At 39.1% G+C, this 20,721-nt stretch overlaps 2 protein-coding genes across 2 annotated transcripts; both read right to left on the bottom strand.

Annotated features, from left to right (window-relative positions):
* Positions 1–8,656: 8,656 nt before the first annotated feature.
* LOC6496704 (amphoterin-induced protein 1) lies at positions 8,657–11,986 on the bottom strand. The gene is made up of 4 exons (XM_001967311.4): positions 11,682–11,986; positions 11,520–11,622; positions 9,932–10,889; positions 8,657–9,168 (listed from the first exon to the last, which is right to left on the bottom strand). Exons 1-4 carry the CDS (start codon positions 11,861–11,863, stop codon positions 8,765–8,767), a joined length of 1,647 nt encoding a protein of 548 aa, XP_001967347.1. The 5' UTR covers positions 11,864–11,986; the 3' UTR covers positions 8,657–8,764.
* Positions 11,987–16,416: 4,430 nt separating this feature from the next.
* On the bottom strand, positions 16,417–17,311 carry LOC6496703 (seminal metalloprotease 1). Its single transcript, XM_001967312.3, has 2 exons — positions 17,072–17,311; positions 16,417–17,010 (listed from the first exon to the last, which is right to left on the bottom strand). Exons 1-2 carry the CDS (start codon positions 17,289–17,291, stop codon positions 16,463–16,465), a joined length of 768 nt encoding a protein of 255 aa, XP_001967348.1. The 5' UTR covers positions 17,292–17,311; the 3' UTR covers positions 16,417–16,462.
* Between the last annotated feature and the right edge of the window lie 3,410 nt (positions 17,312–20,721).

Raw genomic sequence — 20,721 nt, 5'->3', positions numbered from 1 at the left:
TGACTTTGAGCAAATTTATATCAAAGTAAAAATGAACTGTCGCTAAGGATAAATGGTCGAATGGTCTGAAAGACCTTAATGACAACAGGTGAGATGATCTTCTCCTCTATGTGAGTATATTATAATAAAATTTACAAAAACCCTGTTTTAATATGCATTTTTTGGGCAAATTTTTAAAGCTTTCATTGCCTTAAGTAGATGCAAAAATTGTGACGCAAAAATTGTCACATTGTGTGAAAAATGTGACGTTTATTTTGTCTTTGCGTTTGTGCAAAGAGTAATCTTTTATTTAGAATTATTTAATTTTTATTTTATTTTACAACTATTTTAGGCAATTAAACTAATTTGGTTAGTTAATCAAACTAACTAATTTACTTACAGTCTTCACTGCGGACTTCAAACCGCTGGAATTTATAGAGGATTTATATATATTTTTATTCTGATTCCCATATTGACTTCCAGTATTTTAAAACGCTTGAATTTTTTTGAGATAGAGCTATCCGATTCGACATTTTGACTCCCACAATAACCAAGCATATCCACTTTGTGGCAAAATTTTGCCACGCCCCCTTTCACCCCCAAAATTAAAATCTTACTAATGCCTAATTTATAACTACAAAACAAAATTCAGCTAAATCGGAAATATTATTTAATATTAGTTTTTAAATATAACGGTTATATTCAATCGTATCAAAATTTTTTAGAAAAGTTATTAAATTTTGGAGAAATTTGCGTGACGAAAAAGTCACGGCCAAGTTCGGTTCACTATATCCTAGCCATATAAGTGAACGATCCAAAATGCCACAACTTCGGTATTTTTGAAAATAGATGTTGGGAACTTTACTAAAATTTATTTTTTTGATAATATATTATATAGTGAACCTCTCATAAGGATCGGCCACTCGTCTGATTATTTGTTTAAACAATTTGGTTTCCTACAACTACGAAACAATTTTGGATTTTTAATAGACTTTTGAGCAAATTTTTAATAAAAATTTTTAAACTAACCAAATTCCAAAACCTTTGTAAATTAAAAATACGTTTAACTTCAGAACCAGTGAAGTTATCGAAACATTCTTTACATCTTTGGAAAGTTTTTTAATTATTCCACTTTCTTCAATGTCAAAATCTATGGAGGAAATAAAAAGAGATTTTTGGTGTTTATCTTTACATATAAACAATTACTAACTGTGTGAATCACCTGTCCAGAATTTACTTTAATATTCTATATATAGGAAAGCTAACTTCGGGCGGAGCCGAAGTTGATATACCCTTGCAGTTAAGGTTGTTCCATTTTCGATCGTTCAGTTATATGTCGTCTATAGGATATAGTCGGCCGATCCTTATGAAATTTAGCAGATCGGTTTATATTGCCCAAAATGGAATCCGTAGAATTTCCCAACATTCTAGCTTAAAAAACAACAAAGTTATGCTAATTACGATCGTTCAGTTATATGGCAGCTATATGATATAGTCGGCCGATCCATATGGAATTTGGAAATCGGATTATTTTGCCCAAAATAGAATCTTTCTAACTTTCTAACTTTAAAAACACCAAAGTTATGCCAATTCCGGTTGTTCTATGACAGCTATAGGATATAGTCGGCCGATCCTTATGAAATTTTGCAGATAATATAGCTTAGACAAATTTATGTCAGATTTGTGCAAAGTCCCAACCCTCTAGCTCGAAAAACACAGAAGTTATGACATTTCCGATCAATCAGTTATATGACACCTATAGGATATAGTCGACCGGTAAATATACTATCTGTAAGGAAAAGAAGGATGTGTGCAAAGTTTCAACTCGATAGCTCTAAAACTGAGAGACTAGTTTGCATAGAAAGCGAAAGACATACGGATATCGACTCAGACGGTGATCCTGATAAAGAATATGTATACTTTATAGGGTTGGAGATGTCTCCTTCACTGCGTTTCACACTTTTGACCAAAATTATAATACCCTCTGCAAGGGTATAAAAACCTCTTGACGAGGTAAAATACCGGTGACGAACCAGCATGCGAAACCCAAAATATCTGATATCAATTTTGGTGACGAAAATATGCTATCTAGGTGTACAAAATTGCATATAAAAAATATTCTTGTTTAACACGTGCAAGAGAAACAATAAAAATCAGGCACGTGCCGAATAAGAATATTTTTATATGCAATTTTCTACACCTATGTATATATCATATTTTCGTCACCAAAATTATTATTAGATTTTGGGCGTGACATGCGTGTTCGCCACCGCTATATCCCACCGTTATATTACTAGATATAGATTTTTTTTATTTAATTTAATAAATATGGCACGGCAATGGACGTTTTAAATTTAGGAAAGTGTGGAAGTCGAAATCGTAGAGCAGATAGTCGAGGCCACCCGAGCATATCGAAAAATAAACTTCAAAGAATTTAACATCTACCTACTGACCAGGAATGCCCCCAACTTGTCCGCTTTCGATGTAATCTGTACAATGCCAGGGCAGAGTTTTAATTGCTATGACACTGCAAAGACACGGGTGACTGGATAAGAGAAACAGGACCCCTGGCAGCATTCGTCGGTCAGGATTAAGAGCTATTAGTTGTTGTTGTTTATGTCGTTTTCTAATTTGATAAAGATAAAAATCATTTTGTAAACGGCAGCGTCGGTGGCACCGATGTACTGTACATGTCCCTGACAGACAAGATACAGCATACAGGTCACTCTTAGTCTAAAGCACACTCTCGCAGCTCGTTGGCAGCCTCTTAATTGAATGCTCAATTCAACGGGATAGGATTCACGTTTCCACCTCTCTAGCTTTGCCGGCATTAATTGCACTTTTATTTCATTTTCAAGCAATTATCGCCAGTTCGTGTGCAAATTCCATAATTTGAAGTTGAGAGTAAATGTTCGGTAAAAATAAGGGAAGGAGGATCCTACAACTACAAAATCCCTTGTAAAAAATCAATTTCAAAAGTAAAGCAAAATCGAATTTCTTGGAGTTTTAAACAGTTAATAAAAATAAGATCAAAATGCTCCCCATATAAAATTTTATATACCAAAAGATTATATTTGAACACATCCAGCCGAGTCAAAAGGTCAAGGGTGTCATGAGTGTAAATCTTCCTTTTCCAACTTGTTGGCTGTATGTATGTCTGTGCGGTCGTATATATCTCGAAACGGTAATTAAAGGTAGCCAGGACTTGTAGCCAACTCCTTTCCAGCTACTGGTAACCGGTTATATTTATTGTCTCTGCTGTGTTTTCCGCTTCCTTATGGTCAGGGTTACTCCCATTTGCAGTTGAAGTTGCAGTTACCACTGCTGTTCCAGTTGCTGCGAGTTGTTAGCAAAGCAATTAGCATGAGTTTGTTGTTTCAACACACGGCAAGAAGTCGGCAAGCGCCAGGACCAATGTGCCCGGCACCTTTAGAACCTTTATTGAAACGGCGATGCCCTAGAGCTGAAAGCCATCCGTTTGTGAGTGCCAGAAAATAAGAATTTAATTCATTTACTCAGCAACGGGTAAGGTGTTGGCAATTGGCCATGTACAGCTTGTAGCCCTGTGTTTTACCATTTAAAGAGGCAATTACTAAAAAGTTTGTCAAACAATTTGGCTCCCACATGGTAATTCAATGATGTTTTTAGTGTTTAATATATATATATATATATATATCACTTTTATATATTTATATATATGATTTGACATTCTCTATAGCCCGTTGCATTATACCCTTACAAAGGGTATTATACCTAAAGGATATTATACCTACCTAAACGCATTATACCTAATTTTGGTCAAAAGCGTACAACGCAGTAATGGAGACATCTCCCACCCTATAAAGTATAATTCTTGATCAGGATGACTTCCTGAGTCGATATAAACATATCCGTCCGTCTAAGTAATTTTTTTTCCATTTTTTTTTAGAAAATGTCAAATTTTTATTAGGATTGGCCAACTATATATACAACGATCCGGTATAAATATGATAATATAATCTGCTACTTAACCTCAAGGGTATATTAACTTCGGCTCCGCCCGAAGTTAGCTTTTTTATTCTTGTTTGCAAATAATTCATGCCATATCTCCGCACAAAAGCTATGATCCCCAACCGTTAAGACGAATAAGTAGTGGACTGTAGAGTTACATGTTCTTGTCAGCAGCTAGTGCAGCTTATGGTCAGCAGCTAGTTGCTCTAGCACTCTGACTGCTAGAAATGGTGCGCATGATGTTCCATACGTCACCGTGCATAGTTGGAAGTGCTTGATAGGATCTGACGGATCCTCTCTCCATACTATTCTCTGATAGTCTCTATGTTTTTCGCTCACCCAGATTTGACGGAACATCTTGACTATGTCCGCTGAAAAGACGTATTTGTACATACGGAATCGCAAGCACACAGCAAATAGGTCTCGCTGAATACTTGGTCCGATCGAGAGCGTGTCGTTTAAAGCCATGCCTTTGGCGTCTTGATATGATCCGTCGAAAACCACTCGAAGTTTCCGACCCAATACGGGATGATGTGGCAGGTAGAAATTCCTACCCTTGGGAATTTCGCTCGGTGGGATTTCTCGTATATGGCCTAGCTCCAGGTATTCCCTCACGAACTTTACGTAATCGTTACGTAACTGTTGATTCTGCGCCAAACGTCGTTTAACTGATTTGAACCTCTGTAGCGCTCCTGGAAGTGTATCTTGTTTGCTCTAGTGTGTGTTGCAAGAAAGTGTTTCTCCACCTCCTCGTCTTCAGGTTGAACTTCTGCTTTGCGTTGTATGCTTTCCAGTTCCCAGAACCTTCTGAGATAAGCATCGATGTCTATTGTTGTTGTTAGTGCTGTAGCGCTGCATGCGCGTGATGAAAGCAGTGATGTAATTACCCATCCGAAAATTGATGATATAGCAATGAGCTTTCCTTTGTCGTCGTAGATCTTTCTCCCAGTTATAACACTCCAAACGTGTTCGCTACCCAAAAGAATATCAATTGGGGCATTTGTGCTAAATTGTGAATCTGCCAGTTGCAGATCGTTGAAACCTCGAAGTGCAGACGCGTCGATGGCCTGCCTTTCCAATGATGACGTAATTTTTCCAAGCACATGAGCCTGGACTACCAGCTGATCTTGCGAAATACGGGATTGGATGCTTATAGTGCTGCATCCCCTTGTAGTGTCTGCTTTGGTTGATGAAATTCCCGTAATCAGTATGCGTGATGGCGTACGAGCCAAACCAAGTGTTTGTATACAGCGTTCAGATATGTACGACAGTTCTGAACCCGTGTCCAATAGGAGTCGGCATGCTACCAAATCTCCCTTTGCGTTGCGAACGTTGACCATGGCCGTCGGCAAGGTGCTCCTGTTCCATCCAGTTGATTGTTGTGAATTTGCACTGCCTTGTGCACATACAATTGCTGCAGAGCCTTCTGCTTGTGCGATGTGACTCGTAGTTACCGTTGAGATGTTTGCGCTAGGATCCTCCTGATCCTCACCAGTTTGTGCGATTGTTCCAATAGCCTGTTGCGTGCGTTGCAGGTGCAACAGTGAGTGATGCTGACCTTTACATTGTCTGCACTTGAACGTGGATTTGCATTTCCTGACCCCATGACCAGGTTTTAGACAATTGTAACATAGAGCGTTTTCCTTGGCAAACGAAACCCTCTGTCCTGCTGACATATCCAAGAATTGTTGGCATCCATACAGACGATGCTCTGTAGAATGACATTTGCTGCACTGGTTTCCTTCAAGTACAACCAGCGAATGTGTGACCTTCCTTGTCTTGTCACCGATTGAGGCTGTAGTCTTGCCTCCGACGTGCATCCAAAAATTTGAAGAATTCCTTTAGTGAGGGTGAGTCTGACTCCACACTCTACATTGGCGTTGTTGTATCCTACCTGGTTGTTGTTGGCAGCTTCATAAGCTGCTCCAATAGTGAATTCACGATATGCCGTGGACGATTATACCTTTCATTAAGTCGCTCCCACGCAGTGTTGTAAGCTGAATCCGTAATAGCCAAATGTCGTACCAGATTCGCAGCTTCGTCGATCAGAAGAGATTTCAAATGATGAAATTTGTGCGTATTTGTCAAATTCGCCTTGTTGTGAATTGTGCTCTCATATATGTCTTTGAAAGCTGGCCACTCTGAATAATTGCCAGCGAACCGTTTAATTTGAATTTTAGGCAATTCGCTTTGAGCTGATGCCCCTACCATTTGAGCACTACCTGAATTCGCCGTGTTGTCCTCTCCTCCTTCAGGTCTCGACATGTTTGCAGTGGCTCGATTTGCCGCCAACTGCTCGAAGAGTTGTTGTTGTTGTTGTAGCAAACTTATTATTGCGTCGTTGTTTTGCAGCACGCCGCTGCCGTTTTCACTATTCACAACTGATGGACTAGGTCTTGTACCTACCATCGCCGAAAGTAATGCATGCGCCCTTAGATATTTTTCCTCGTAGAATATGTTGTCATGCTCCGGATCCACATAGCCATCTACTTCGTCGAGCATTGCTATTTCATCACCAAATCTATTGAATTCTTTCCATGTTGTGTTGAGATGCTCCAGCCGCGAAGACACCTCTGCCCGTGTGGCGTTCGAATGTTGCGCGTCCTCAGCCCAAGCCAAGCTCCGTGTGATATTGGCCTTGAGTCTGGCGCGCCCTTTTGTCAATGCTTTTAATTGCTCCATGCCGAGAAACAATTACAAATGAGAACCAATGCACAGAAAACTACAAAACAAATCCGGATGCGAAGGACCAAACAATGATCCCCAACCGATGAGACGAATGAGCAGTGGACTGTAGAGTAATATGTTCTTGTCAGTTTCGCTGTCTAATTGGTACTAAGAAAATTTACATTTGTGGAACTTAACGATAGGTGTGTGTGTGCATACATGTTGTGGATTGTAAAGCTAGTTGGTATAGAAAATATAAAGATGACAATATGGGATAACTTATAAACTATGTATCGATAGTCCATTCCTAAACAAGCTATTTTATACCTAAAGGTTTATTTTCAAACGACACCTGTTCATTTGATCTGGACCATGCGGTTATTTTTCAATCATTTTTTTTGTTGCTCCAAAATCATACCCCATTTTCTTCAATCTCTGATTAAGTGCATTCCGGACCAAGCCCCAAAGTCTGTTCTATTTCCCTTCGCCTAGGGCAGGTTACCTTCGGCACCTTTTAAGCTGCTCGGCTAGACTTTCAATGCTTCAAAAATCCCATTTCCCATCCCATCCCAGGGGAATCTGTTGCTTTGTTATCACTGCCCCTCTTTCATTGCATTTTATTCATTTGATGGTGAGTTCCTTCTTTCCGCAAAGGATTTTGCCAGCTGCATTTTTGGTCCTAGTCCGGATGAGGAGATGGTTTGATTTCGGTTTGCTCCTCTTGCCACCACCAGCATCGTCGTGGATTATGCAGAAAGTTTTTCATTAATGTTGGATTTTGATATTTTTTCACGCTCTGTAACGGCTGCTTCCTTCCTTCGTTCTTTCCCTGGTGAGCTGGTGAGCATTTTTTCGCACAGTTTCCTCGATTTTCACCCGCTTTTACCCAACTCGGATTCCCCCGGATCACAGCTCTTCTTTTTTCTGCGTTTGGTTGTTGACAACGTAAGTTTGGTCCCAGGATACGTTAACTTTTGTGCACTGCACTGAGTCGAGCATCGGGCTCACAGCGCAGTGCAATGAAAGTTGGCACCGCAAAAACACAGATACGTTGGAATACGTAGATAGATAGAAAAGCAGACAAACACTTAACAACAGGTCCTGTTGGCCACAACATTCGCTTTTCCAGAGCAGGCAAATTAGGCGGAGAGAAGAGGTAGGGAAAGGACTTAAAACAGCTTTAAATTGTACAAATGTGTTTCAATTCTACTATTTAATTGATACGTTTTTCACTTGCATTATTATTAAATATGTCTGTACGAGACATCGGTGATTTACATATCATAATAGTTAACGGTAATGACTTCTGTATGACTTTTGAGGTGATTCAAACATCAATTTAGATTCAATCTTTTGCTCATTTTGCTCAGTGCATGACAGAGTGTTTATATTTTTTGTAACATGCGTTTCTTTTTATCATTGTAACATAACTCGAACTTTAATTTTTTCTATGTATATACAAAGATATCTGGTCGGTTGCGGCGGTTGTTCTTTGGAGACACTTTTGCCGCTTTGCAGTGCAAATTGTTGGGTTTTGCCTTTGCTTTTTTTCATTTTTATTCTTACAGGATTTTGTGCGGTTTTTATTTTCTTTTGTGTTTTTCGATTTGTCTGTCGGCAAGGATCCTGGAGAGGGAAGCTTGGGTTCTTAGCCAGAAGAGGCCGCTCTTCCGCGTTTCAGTATTTATTTGAGTGTGTAAACTTTTGCTACTTGCATTTTTTGGGGATTTTCCTGTGGCAATTTCACAGTTGGTCCTGTCCCACCCCTTGCCACGCCAACTTTGATAGTTTTGTCAAAAGTTTTTATTGCGATTTGTTGCAGCTGCAAGTTCAAGTCTTGTAAAAATAAGGCTCATCCAAAAAGCGAAAAGACTGCAGTTCCCCAATTGATATTTTTGTGTGTGAACTTTTGTAGAACAAGAGGCTTTGAGCCTGCCACAAAATCTTTCTAAAATTTAAAGAATTTTAGTGAATATATAAAAATTTAGAAAAAATCGAAATAGGCCTTTAATTGTAGAACTTATTTTAAATATTGAATTTATTAAGCATGAGGTATATACGTGAAGAGCAATATCTTGCATTATTTATCACCTAGTGGGAATAATATTTGCCCTTGAGGCCTCACACATCACTTGTTATCACAATTCTCGATGACCACAACGTCGCCGTAGTTCGGAGGAGGGGTCTCTGGCCGGGGCGCTTCCACTATGTCAGTGTAAAATCTGGCCGTGGTACTAAGAGGCGTGGAGGGACTACTGGGCTCCCGATCGCGACTGCTAAAAAGGTTGCTCCGGCTCAGGCGCCGAATGAGGGTGGCTGTATTTTGATTTATGGTCCGGACGTACTGGCTCCGTGCCGGGCGGCCAAAAAGCCGGGACACAAAATTGTCCTGCGGGCCATATGGCTGGCGGACCAGCGTACGTGAAGGATTTCGGCTGCGAGGACGCTGAGGGTTGGAGTGTCTCGGATGGCGTGTCCTTTGCGGTGTCCAGGTGTGAATGGTGGGCAGGTTTTCCTGTGAGGGGTCCGGAGCTTTAACGAAAATAGCAATTAAGTTAATAACAATACACATAAGCTCAATGTTTTAAAGCTGAGTTTTTAGAATCTCATTCTGAAATGTAAAGACAATTAAAGCAACGCCAATTGACCGAAAAAATCCTTCTTTTGGTGTTTGAAAAACAATTATACGATTTCAAAGATTTTAAATAATGTTCAAGATCACAGAAGTTTTTTAAAGCCACAACCTTATATAAATTGAGATTATTGTTATCTTAGCAAATTTCTTCTTTTGATTCGGTTTTCTTATATACTGCAAAGGAATGAAGGATGTGTGCAAAGATTGAAATCAATAGCATTAAATCTGATATCGTGTAGTCAGACGGACTGTCCGTCTGCCCCTCTGCTTATATCGACTCAGGAGGTGAACCTGATCAAGAATATATGTACTTTTAAGGGTCGAAGATGCCTCCTTTAGTGCGTTGCACACTTTTGACTAAAATTATAATAACCTCAGCTGGGGTATAAAAATGGAGTTACTTAATTCATGGCTATGTGCAAGGGGTTTTAAAAGCATAATGCAATCATTAAATTCAACATAAAATCATGCTGAAAAATAAAATAAAAAAATGTAAGGGGTGTGTGCCATATTGTAGTTCATATACACTTTAAAATTTTTGGATCAATTTGGTATTGTGTATATTGTGGTAGACTCAGTTATACGAAAGGTTATAAAAAAATCTAAGATGGGCGATTATTAAAAAAAAGCGGTATTATCAATATTTCCAAGCAAACTCACCGGAATCCTCGCTTGCCACCTCCTGGCCAGCCTTACTTTTGCGCATCTCGCAGCAGCTTTTCAGACAAAGTGCAAAGGTTATAATGAATATGACCATGCAAACTCCAGTGGCTCCTCCCACTACAAAGGCCAACTTGAGGTCATCCTCGTCGTAGGTATGTGAAGGGATAATTTCGTCGGTGAACTGAGAACTTCCTCCAGCAAGGAGCTCGTGACTTACGCGCTCCAGGCACGTTTTGTACCTCAGGCAAAGTTTTTCTCGGTTTCCTTCGCAGACGTCGCTCAAAGTCGCCATCTGGCCATTGTCCTGTTCATTGCTGTCCTCCTCGCTGGAGTCCAGCTCCCGCCAGACGGCCAACACGGATTGAGGTCCTGGGGAAGAGAAGGCCGAGTGCTGCTCCAAGCGTTCTGACTTTTCGGCCTGGAATTCTAGGACTTTCACATCCTCCGACTGTCTGGGACCCACAGCATCTTCCTCACAAGCATTCAAATGGATCTCCACTCCTCGCTGCCGTAAATTACTCGCCACCTTAACAAGTGCCCGATCGCAGTTAAAGGGGTTCTCTTCCACATTTATGGAAGCCAAATACCGTGGGGCATGAAAGTCCGCGGCGCTCAAGGTCAGCAGCATGTTTTGGGCCAAATCCAAGTGTCGTAATTGTGGCATGGCACTGAGGAGCTCCGTACCCAGCTGATTGACCTGCGAGTTACGCAGTTTTAAGGATCGCAGGGAGGGGCTTCTTAACAGAGGTCCTTTCCCCAGGCTAGCCAGTTTGTTTCCCTCAAGGTTAAGGTATATGAGCTGGATGTTGGACTCCAGAAGGTGCTCGTCCACTTGCTCCAAGCGGTTGTAGGACAAGTCCAAGTGACGGAGTCGGCGGAGCTCCGAAAAGGCATCCGCATACAAGGTGTGAATTGCATTGTGAGATAGCGTTAAGTTCAGCAGATGGATCGTCGTCTTGGCGAACGGGGGGATGGTTTATATAAATGCCATTATATGATTGGAAAAAATTATGATTAAGCTGATTAAGATATTTTTTTGTAGTCATCAATCTAAGCAATGGAAAATTTAGGAAATTTATACGGATTTCTAGCTTATTTTCTATTTATAGTCACACACAATTTGATTTATCAATGAAGAGTGACCTAGCAAGATAAACTTATAAAAATTTAGTTTATTACTTTATTCATATTTAAAATATTTCTATTTCAACATTTTTTATGACGGTAAGACAGATTTTTGGGGTTGAGGAGGCGAATTGACAATTTAAAACAAACTTTAAAAGCGTGCGTATTATAGAAGTCTACAGCAAAATCGTAAAGGTCTATCCCTTATAGTCTCTGAGGTAAAGGTTTTATAAAGAAAGATGGTTTCGACTCTGCTGTTGATGCAGATCATATATGTATGTACAGACTTTATGGGTCGGAGATACAATATACACTTGTACTCTATGAGTTCCGGGTAAAAAAATACCCCCAAAATATTCACATTGAAAGATAATAGATTTGAGAAATTAACCAATGACCTACTTTAAGGAATAGGGTACAACCATTGTCTGGGCAACCACTCACCCATTTATCGACTTACTTGGAAAGAGTCATCCTCTATGCTGGTTATATCATTGTAGCTCAAGTCCAAAAGCTCCACTGACTTGGGCATTTCGATATTGGCGCTTATCAATCGCTTGGCACTGCACAAAAAATGCACAACATTATTTCACATTCTCTCAAAATGTTTGTCAATACTAGCCTGCAAACGGCTCTATTTCGCTGCAGATGAAAGTCACAGTGGCAGACTGTAGGACAGACTGCCTGCGACTGCGTTTTGCTTCTGCAAACTTGCAGGACAACACACAGGATTAGGCCCACGTAGAGCAGTATCTGCTTGAGGCCCAGCCACATCTTTGGTTTTATAACGCATTGCAGCGCCATAGGAAAAAAAAAATCACTTTCTTTAGCTGGAAAGTCTTCAATTGGAGTGTTTTTTCATGTTTGTGGATTGCGTATGTCTGTTCTTCTTAGAACGCCTGCTTATTCTGGACTGGCCTAATGCCTGAACAACGTTTTCCTGCATTCTCGCCGTGACTAATAGACGCACTACCTTTTTTTGGTAAGGAATATTGGTTTGGAAAAAATATTGGTGCCATGTGCTAGTCACCGAATTATTCTCACGTCTTATATGCCCGATTTTCTAACCTGCTATTCCAGTATGATAAGATAACTGTGTTCCTTCTTATCTAATCAGCCGAACTGGCTTTATTCGTTTTTAATGGAAGGGAGTCGGTGTAAGGTTTTAGTTTTCACTTTTTTGAAAAATATATTGTGCACTCAGGTGAGATGACTAATAATACCCGGTACTAGTAGAGTATACCTACATATATTGTATATTGTATTTGTATATACATACCTATATTGTAGTCGTGTTAATGTATCTATTTGGGGGAGTGAATCATCTCCGAGACTATAAATTATTTATATTCTTCATCAGCATCGTAAGCTTAGTCGATATATCCATGTCCCTCTGTCTGTATAAACGCATCGTAGGTCAAGTTTGTTTCAAACATGTTTGTTTCTTGAAAAAGTTGTAATGCCAAACTACTCCAATGTCTAATCACTGTGGACGGAAGTCCAGGAGGTGACGACCTGCATGCCTAGGCGTGCGCGAGGAAACTCTATATATAGCCGAAGAATTAAAAATTTTCTGTAGGCAACCGACCCGATCTGACATTTCATTCAGAAGTTATTCGAAAAATTCGATTTTTTCTTCTTCTTCAAAATGAAGCCAGTTTGCGTCGGTTTGTCTGTTTGCACTATTTTTTCCTTAAAAATCCTGAAAAAAAATTGAAAATTTTTGTTACTATCATATGAGCAACTATTGTTCTACAACTTTTTGAAATACCTTAAGCTTACATCACAAAATTAAAAAAACTTTGCTAATGAAAAAATTCATAACTTTATAATTAAGAAAGATATTAAAAAGAGCTTTACACCGTTGAAATGGTTTATATATATATAAATTATTATTTATATATATAAAATATAAATTTCATTTTCTTTGAGACCAAACCTCTATATAGTACACAAAAAAAATTACACTAAAAATAAACTTTTTTTTAAAGAAAAAAAATTATTTTTTCAAAATTTTGTTGACTGATCCTTTTTATATTGCACGTATAGATAGCTTTTGAGATGACGCAACTTTTGATATATCGCCCATATCTGGCAAAATCCGTTAACTCAAGATATAGTCCTGTAAGTGTAGCTACCCATTTTTTACAGCCTCCTGTGAAGCTTGCATTTATTTATACATGTGTGTGTATTTGATTGGCAACTTTGCTTTTTGGAGTCTGCATATATTTGGTCAATACCCTAAAAAATATGGAGTATACCTTTTCAGATTTTAGTTTATTTATTTAAAATAAAATCCAAATAAAAAAGGGTTTAAAAAGTAAAACGTAAACATCGACTCAACTTGGACTCGAACCCAGGCCCTCCATGTTAGGAACCACGATGCTCTCCCTTCGGTCAACCTCGGGTCAATTAGCTTGATGGCTAATTTTGATGTAATTCTGCTTTGTGTTTCAGTGTCTCATGTCTTAATAAGAAGACTCACAAGATTGGTACTTCAACCGACCCGGTCCGACATTTCTTTCAGAAGTTATTCAAGAAATTCGATTTTTACAGTTTTTTCAAAATGAAGCCAATGTGTCTGTTTGTCTGTATTTTTTTCTTGGCAATCCTGAATAAAAGTGGAGATTTTTGTTATTGTCATATGAGCATTTATTGTATGGTAGCATTTATTATATTATTGTATATTGGAATCTGTACCAAGTCCCAGGATATAGTCGGCCCATCCTTATGAAAGTTTGTACATAAGATATTTTCAAATATTTCAAAAATAAAATCCAAATAAAAAAGGGATTAAAAAGTAAAACATAAACATTGACTCAACTAGGATTAGAACTCAGGCCTTCCGGTGTTAGAAACCATAACGCTCTCCACTCGGCTAATCTCGAACTTCGTCGCATCATGGCAACTTTTGATGTAATTCTGCTTTGTGTTTCAGTGTCTCATGTCTTAATGAGAAGAATGCAAAATTTTATGAGTAGAACGCTTTATATGCATATGCCCCCACTGAGCATATAATGCATATAAATAAAACTCTGCTTTACTTAAATTGAAGCCACCCCCGTTTTTGGGCCAAATCATGGATTAAAAAATCATGGATAAAAAAACTAGGCAAAGCAACTCCGCCAATACTTTTCTAATATTCATTATTTTATATCGCACACCCAAAATAAATTGTTACATTCAACAATTGGTTTAAGTAGAAAAACTGGAAAAACGTAATTTCCAATTTTTTTTAACTTTTTATCTTTGCGCATTTATTTTAGATATAATACATGTTTATTATATGATTGATCGGATATGCCAAAACTTTGTTTTTTTTTATAAGCTAGAAGGATGGGACTTAGTACACATTGCATTTTGGGAAATATTATCCCATTTTCAAAATTTTATTAGGATAATTGGCTTATTTTTGTTGTTTTTGAAGCTAGAATGATGGGACTGCCTACGGTTTCCGTTTTTGGCAATCTAATCCTATGTTCATAAGAATCGGCCAACTATATCCTATACCTGCCATATAACTGAACGATCGGAAATGGCACAACCTTTCTATTTTTAAAGATGCTTGGGGCTGTTTCCAATATTTTTATTAGAAATTTTCGGAAGGATCGGACAACTATATAGGATCCGATATATATAATAATAATATAAGCGTCTGACTTTCTTGTGTTTTTTTTTAATAATTTATTATATAGTGGAACTCTCTGGATAGGCCTCCCATCTGTTAATTTGTTAAATTAATTTGGTTTCCCACAACTACGAAACAATTTTGGATTTTAAATACATTTTTGGGCAAATTTTTAATTAAAATTTTTAAACTAACCAAATTCCAAAACCTTTGTAAATTAAAACAAGAAAGGAAAGCTAACTTCGGGCGGAGCCGAAGTTGATATACCCTTGCAGTTCAGTCGCAGTCCGCTAGGTGGCGCCACCCATCTTATTTTATTAGATATATAGCGGATCGTTTATAGTCGGCCGATCCTTATGAAAATTGGCAGATCAGATTGGTTTCCCCAAAATAGAATCTGTACCAAATCCCATCTTTCTAACTTAAAAAACAACAAAGTTATGCCAATTTCGATCGTTCTATGACAGCTATAGGATATAGTCGGCCGATCCTTACGAAATTTTGTACGTAAGATATTTTGGTCAAATATAACATGTGTGGAAAGTCCCAACCCTCTAACTTAAAAGTTATGGCAAAAGTTATAACTACCAAAGTTATGGCATTTCCGATCAATCAGTTATATGGCAGCTATAGGATATAGTCGACCGATCCCGGCCGTTCCGACTTATATACTGCCTGCAAAGGAAAGAAGGATGAGTGCAAAGTTTCAACTCGATAGCTCTAAAACTGAGAGACTAGTTTGCGTAGAAACAGACAGACGGACAGACGGACAGAAGGACATGCTCATATCGACTCAGGAGGTGATCCTGATCAAGAATATATATACTTTATAGGGTCGGAGATGTCTGCTTCACTGCGTTGCACACTTTTGACCAAAATTATAATACCCTCTGCAAGGGTATAAATACGTATAACTTCAGAGCCACTGAAGCTATCGAAAAATTCTTTACGTCTTTGGAAAGGTTTTTAATTATTCCACCTTCTTGAATTTCAAAATCTATAGAGTTAAAAAAAAAAAGAGTTTTGATGTTTATCCTTACAATTAAAGTATTGCTAACTGTGTGAATCGCCTGTCCAGAGGTTACTTCCATATATATATATTCAATATATTATGCGTTCTGTTTTAAATTATTGAAGATCAATATATAAAAAAAAAACAACTGATATCATATAAAAAACCTCTTGACGAGGTAAAGTACCGGTGTCGAACCTGCATGCGAAACCCAAAATATCTGATATCAATTTTAGTGACGAAAAACAAGAAAAACAAAAAAAAAATCAGTCACGTGCCGAACAAGAATATTTTTTATATGTAATTTTGTACACCTATATAGCATATTTTCGTCACTAAAATTGATATCAGATATTTTGGGTTTCGCATGCAGGATTAAAGTAACATATAGTTGGGACAATAGACAATAGACAATATGCAACTTGACAATAGACGTCTTTTTTTGTTTTTTGGAGATGGTTAATCATAAACTCATACATCCAATAAATTTTACTTACGGTAATTTAAGCAAAAGTATTGTTAATCAAGATAATAATAACTAATCAGTAACATTTTCAAGCCGATAGCACAAAGACAGTTACATTTATGTAATTTTTCCAATGAGCTAATAACCTTCTAATCTGCTTTACAAAACAAAAACGTGTTTAGATTTGATTGAATCCTCTATCTTACAAGAAGCTAATTTTCGGAGAGGCAATTGTAATCGTACCCTTATAATATGTTCAAATAATTTATTACAAAATAAAGTTTTTGTTGAAAAAAATTACAATTGAATGGGGCACTTGTACATAGTATTGAGCCTATTCACGTCGGTTCCGCTCATAATAAGACGCTGACCCATTAGAGCTTGGCCCTCTGGCTTCAGGGCCACGATGGTGGCCTCTCCATTGATCGAAAAGGCTAATGAGCTATAGTGCAAAATACTGCCATAATCGTAGGCCTGATCAAAGTCTTCCACTTCGGAGGCTTCGTATTTCACAAAGTTCTTCTCATGTCCCTCCGAAATATTTTCCTGTACGATTCTTACGTATTCGTCTCGATCCGGGGAGCACTGTTGGTGATGAAAGCCGAGGGTGTGGAGCAGTTCGTGTTGAATAGTTCCCAACTTAAAGCAACCCGAGTCTAGTTTATTTGGCTTCAGTTTAACCGTCCTTATGCCAGGCTGGTAGCCCACATTGGAACTACATCCTGTTGAGGAGGGTATTACCGTAACGTAGTTTTCGTCCTCTTCCGTGGCCGGTAGAAAACGAATGCACGATGATCGCTCAATTATTTCCATGGCGAGTTCAATGTAAGCCACTTGCGGAGCCTCTATTATTTAAAAAAATTATTTTATTAAAAATAGGTACCCGAAATGAAAGATGAAACTTACCAAACTCCTCCGAAATCGTATAGGGCACTGTAGCATTTGGCCAGCGTCTTGACTCAGAAATCTGTCCGTTTCGGGCGAAGTCAACCTCCATATCACCCTGGAAGAATCCTGCCGTCAGTTCGGGATCAGTTTCCTCATAACTACCTCTAAAGGGAGCCGCAAGAACTGGGGAAAGACAGAGAGTGCCAAGTAAAACCACGTTAATCCACGCTGCTATCATGTTCAACTAAATAAAGTTCGCCTAATATATAGGCTTTTATCGCAAAAATGCGGCTTCTTAATCCCCTACTTGTGATCGATTGCTATCAATCACACATTGGCGATAAGCATTCGCGGACCAGTCTTATGACTTTAGTATCAATAAGCTAATCTATTTAAATTTAATAACAGCTAACACCACTTTAAAGACTCATAAGCCAATTTGGTAATTTATGTAAATTTAGGTAAAAACAAGAAAGGAATTCTAACTTCGGGCGGAGCCGAATTTAGCATTAGGATTTAGTCATCCGATCCCGGCGTTTCAGACTTACAAGGTGCGTTCCAAAATAAACAGGACTTAAAAAAAAAGACAGAAAAAGTTGTTTTTTCGGCAAAATCAATTTATTTTATTTAAAATAGTCTCCTTCTGCTTTAATACAGCTTTTTGCACGGTCCACGGCAACAAACGCCAACTTCCATCTACGCGATATTCGGTTTCTCTCTCAGTCTCTCAGTTTTAAAGCTATCGACTTCAAACTATGCACACATCTATCTATTGTTAAGAGCTAGTATTTTAAGTTTAGCTCATATTGATTATTATAAATAATTATTTATATTTTTTCGTATTTAGTCTATTGATATTGATTCTAAGTCATCATTATTAATTGAAACTTACGAATAAACGGATCCTTAAGTAAATACTGAAACTCGAGACTACTTATCAACAAAATTGTGTTTGGTTACTGTTGGGACTTGTGCCAGCATCAAATAACATAATTATTGCAATTTAATTCTCCCAGTGTAACTAGCCGCAGCGGTCCACTAATTGCCCGTTATCAGCTGTATTATATTCTTTGTTTCTCCCAGATTCGCATGCGCTTTGTTGTACTTTTGTAGCGCATGCACTTTGGGAGCTTTGGTGGAGCTTCTGCGCAAGCTCTTAGGTTTTATGACTTGTAATTCGGCATTGTTTTGGACCGGCCGCGGAATTTGTTTTGGGGTTAAATTGACCCAATAAAAATATTGAAATCGAATTGTGGATTGTGTATTAATTTGGTCACTATCAAAATTCTGATAGCTCAACATTGGTGACCCCGACGTGATCGCGCTTTAATTGATTTGTGATCATTAAAGTGCTTAAAGGAAATCTTGCAAAGGAAAACTTGTTGCTGTTGTTTCCATTGCATTGCACCTTGCACAAAAACAAATTGCATAATGGAGTCTGGAGATGTAGCTAGTGCCTCGGTTCCTGCAAGCAGGGAAAGGCTTTTGCGGCGAAGAGCAGAGGTGACCTACCAGGAGATGGAAGCCCTGCATAACAAGGTCAAGGCTGCAGTTCAGAAGGAAGATTTGACCATCATGGTACTGGAGCCGTTGGAAATTGCGTTGCGCAAGAAATTTACCACACTCCAGGATGAGTTAGAGCGATTGAGCTCTGTTGAAGTTGGGAGTGAATTATGCTGGAAGTTCTCCCAGCTTGCCGCTGATGTGCGCTTTGACATTCAGGTGGGAATGGCAAAGCACTCCATGAGGGTACCTGCACACTCCACTTGTCTCGACGGCCCCAATGGTCCCACTGCTTCGTCAATGGCAGAACCAACCATAGCGGTGGTGAAGGTGCAGGATGGTCTGTTGGAAAATCGTCGCTCATGCAGTCAGGATTACCCGCTGGACCGCGACATCCAATCGGGTTCTCGGGATTTGAAGTTGGAACAAACCTTGAACAACGATCACGATAGCCAGGACGTGGGCCATTGCGTCTCATCAGTGCCCCTGCTATCCACCGCTCCCCCCGTGGTCGCTATTTCAACGTCGCATCTGGCAGTTGTCTGCGATGGATTTTCTGAAGCTGCTATACTTAATCCCTCATCTGGCCCGGGATTTGGATTATTGTCACCGTTGCCGATTAAGTCAGCGCCCAGGTCTGACTCCATTCTGGACTCTAGCCTGCACCCTTCCAAATCGCTGCTGCCGCCGTCTGCAGCTGCCAAGGTGGCTGCTGCTCCAGCCGTGAAGGCTCCCGATCCTGCAATCGAAAGGTGCGCCTACGCGCAATTTCGGAAAGAAGTTTCCTTCCACTTTCGCCACTCTATTGACGCCTGGTTCGAGCGTCCTCTGGATCTGGATGGACACGGCAGCCTGCAACTGAGAATTATGGCCCTTGATCAGCAATATTATGTGATGAAGCTGTCCCATGCCCTAAGGATTTTTTGTTGAAAGATGGAATTCAACGGGGGGAGGATGTTGGGACTTGTGCCAGCATCAAATAACATAATTATTGCAATTTAATTCTCCCAGTGTAACTAGCCGCAGCGGTCCACTAATTGCCCGTTATCAGCTGCATTATATTCTTTGTTTCAGTACCACTTCAACCTCCGAAGAGACAAGTCGTATTAGGACAGCATCGATCGCGCGTTCGTAAAACCTATTGAACTTATCAGTAAAAGTTGAAAAACAAATATTAAGCACAAAACAAAACCTAAAAAACAACAACAAAAAACACACCATTTCTTACCACTCGAGTGCACTCGGGCGCAAGCCCTTTACAAACAACCATGCACGAGCCACCAGACATACCTAAATACACTACGAGATCGTATCAACTAGGAGAACCCAAATTCATTGTCATCAAAAGTAAAAATGAATCCTCATTTAAAACCGTTTCACCTTTCATCATCGAGAAATCTGTGGACTTTGCCTGCGGAGGAAGAGTTGAATCTGTCAAAAAAACCAGAGACGGCGGTCTTTTGATAAAAACAAAAAACAACACACAAGCCACCAAACTTCTAAAACTTACCAAAGCTACCGAACACAAGACACTTAATTTTTCAAAAGGCGTTATCTACTGTAATGACCTTAGATATATAGATGAAGAAACAATCCTTCGAGAGCTAAAACCACAGAAAGTAATTGAAGTAAAAAAAATAATGAAGAGACAAAACACCATCAATAACACCAACACCAACAACTACAACAACACCAACAACTACAGAAACACCATCAACCACAACAACAACAACAACCTAATAGAAACCGGACTCATAATAATTACATTCGAAACCCATCAACTCCCTGAAATACTGCGTGTCGGCTATGAAACGGTTCGCGTACGCAACTACATACCTCTCCCACTGCGTTGCAGGAAGTGCTTCCGCTTCGGACACCCTGCACCCATATGCAAGAGCACCGAAAAATGTTTAAACTGCTCAGACGAAAAACACACCAGCGAAGGAGAACTCTGTAAAAACGAAAAAAAATGCCTAAATTGCGTAAACAATCCGGAAATAAACTCCCAACACAGCCCTTTGGACCGCAATTGCCCCACATTCCTTAAACAAAAGGAACTCACTGCCATAAAAACCACCGAAAAAGTCGACCATAGAACTGCTCTGGGTATATACTTTGAGCGACACGGATACAAAACAAGAAACACTTATGAAAATACACTCACA

Source organism: Drosophila ananassae, chromosome 3R, assembly GCF_017639315.1.
Source record: "Drosophila ananassae strain 14024-0371.13 chromosome 3R, ASM1763931v2, whole genome shotgun sequence".
In the NCBI taxonomy this organism is placed as follows: Eukaryota; Metazoa; Arthropoda; class Insecta; order Diptera; family Drosophilidae; genus Drosophila; species Drosophila ananassae.
This window is presented reverse-complemented; position numbering and strand designations above follow the sequence as displayed.

Bases quoted from the DNA above. Each gene is read 5' to 3' on its own strand.
- LOC6496703 (XM_001967312.3), bottom strand. From the start codon at position 17,291: ATGATAGCAGCGTGGATTAACGTGGTTTTACTTGGCACTCTCTGTCTT. The intron at 17,011-17,071 runs GTAAGTTTCATC...TTTAAATAATAG, and splicing joins TACGATTTCGGAGGAGTTTG to AGGCTCCGCAAGTGGCTTAC.
- LOC6496704 (XM_001967311.4), bottom strand. From the start codon at position 11,863: ATGGCGCTGCAATGCGTTATAAAACCAAAGATGTGGCTGGGCCTCAAG. The intron at 11,623-11,681 runs GCTAGTATTGAC...TTTTTTGTGCAG, and splicing joins CGAAATAGAGCCGTTTGCAG to TGCCAAGCGATTGATAAGCG. The intron at 9,169-9,931 runs GTGAGTTTGCTT...TTTTCGTTAAAG, and splicing joins GGTGGCAAGCGAGGATTCCG to CTCCGGACCCCTCACAGGAA.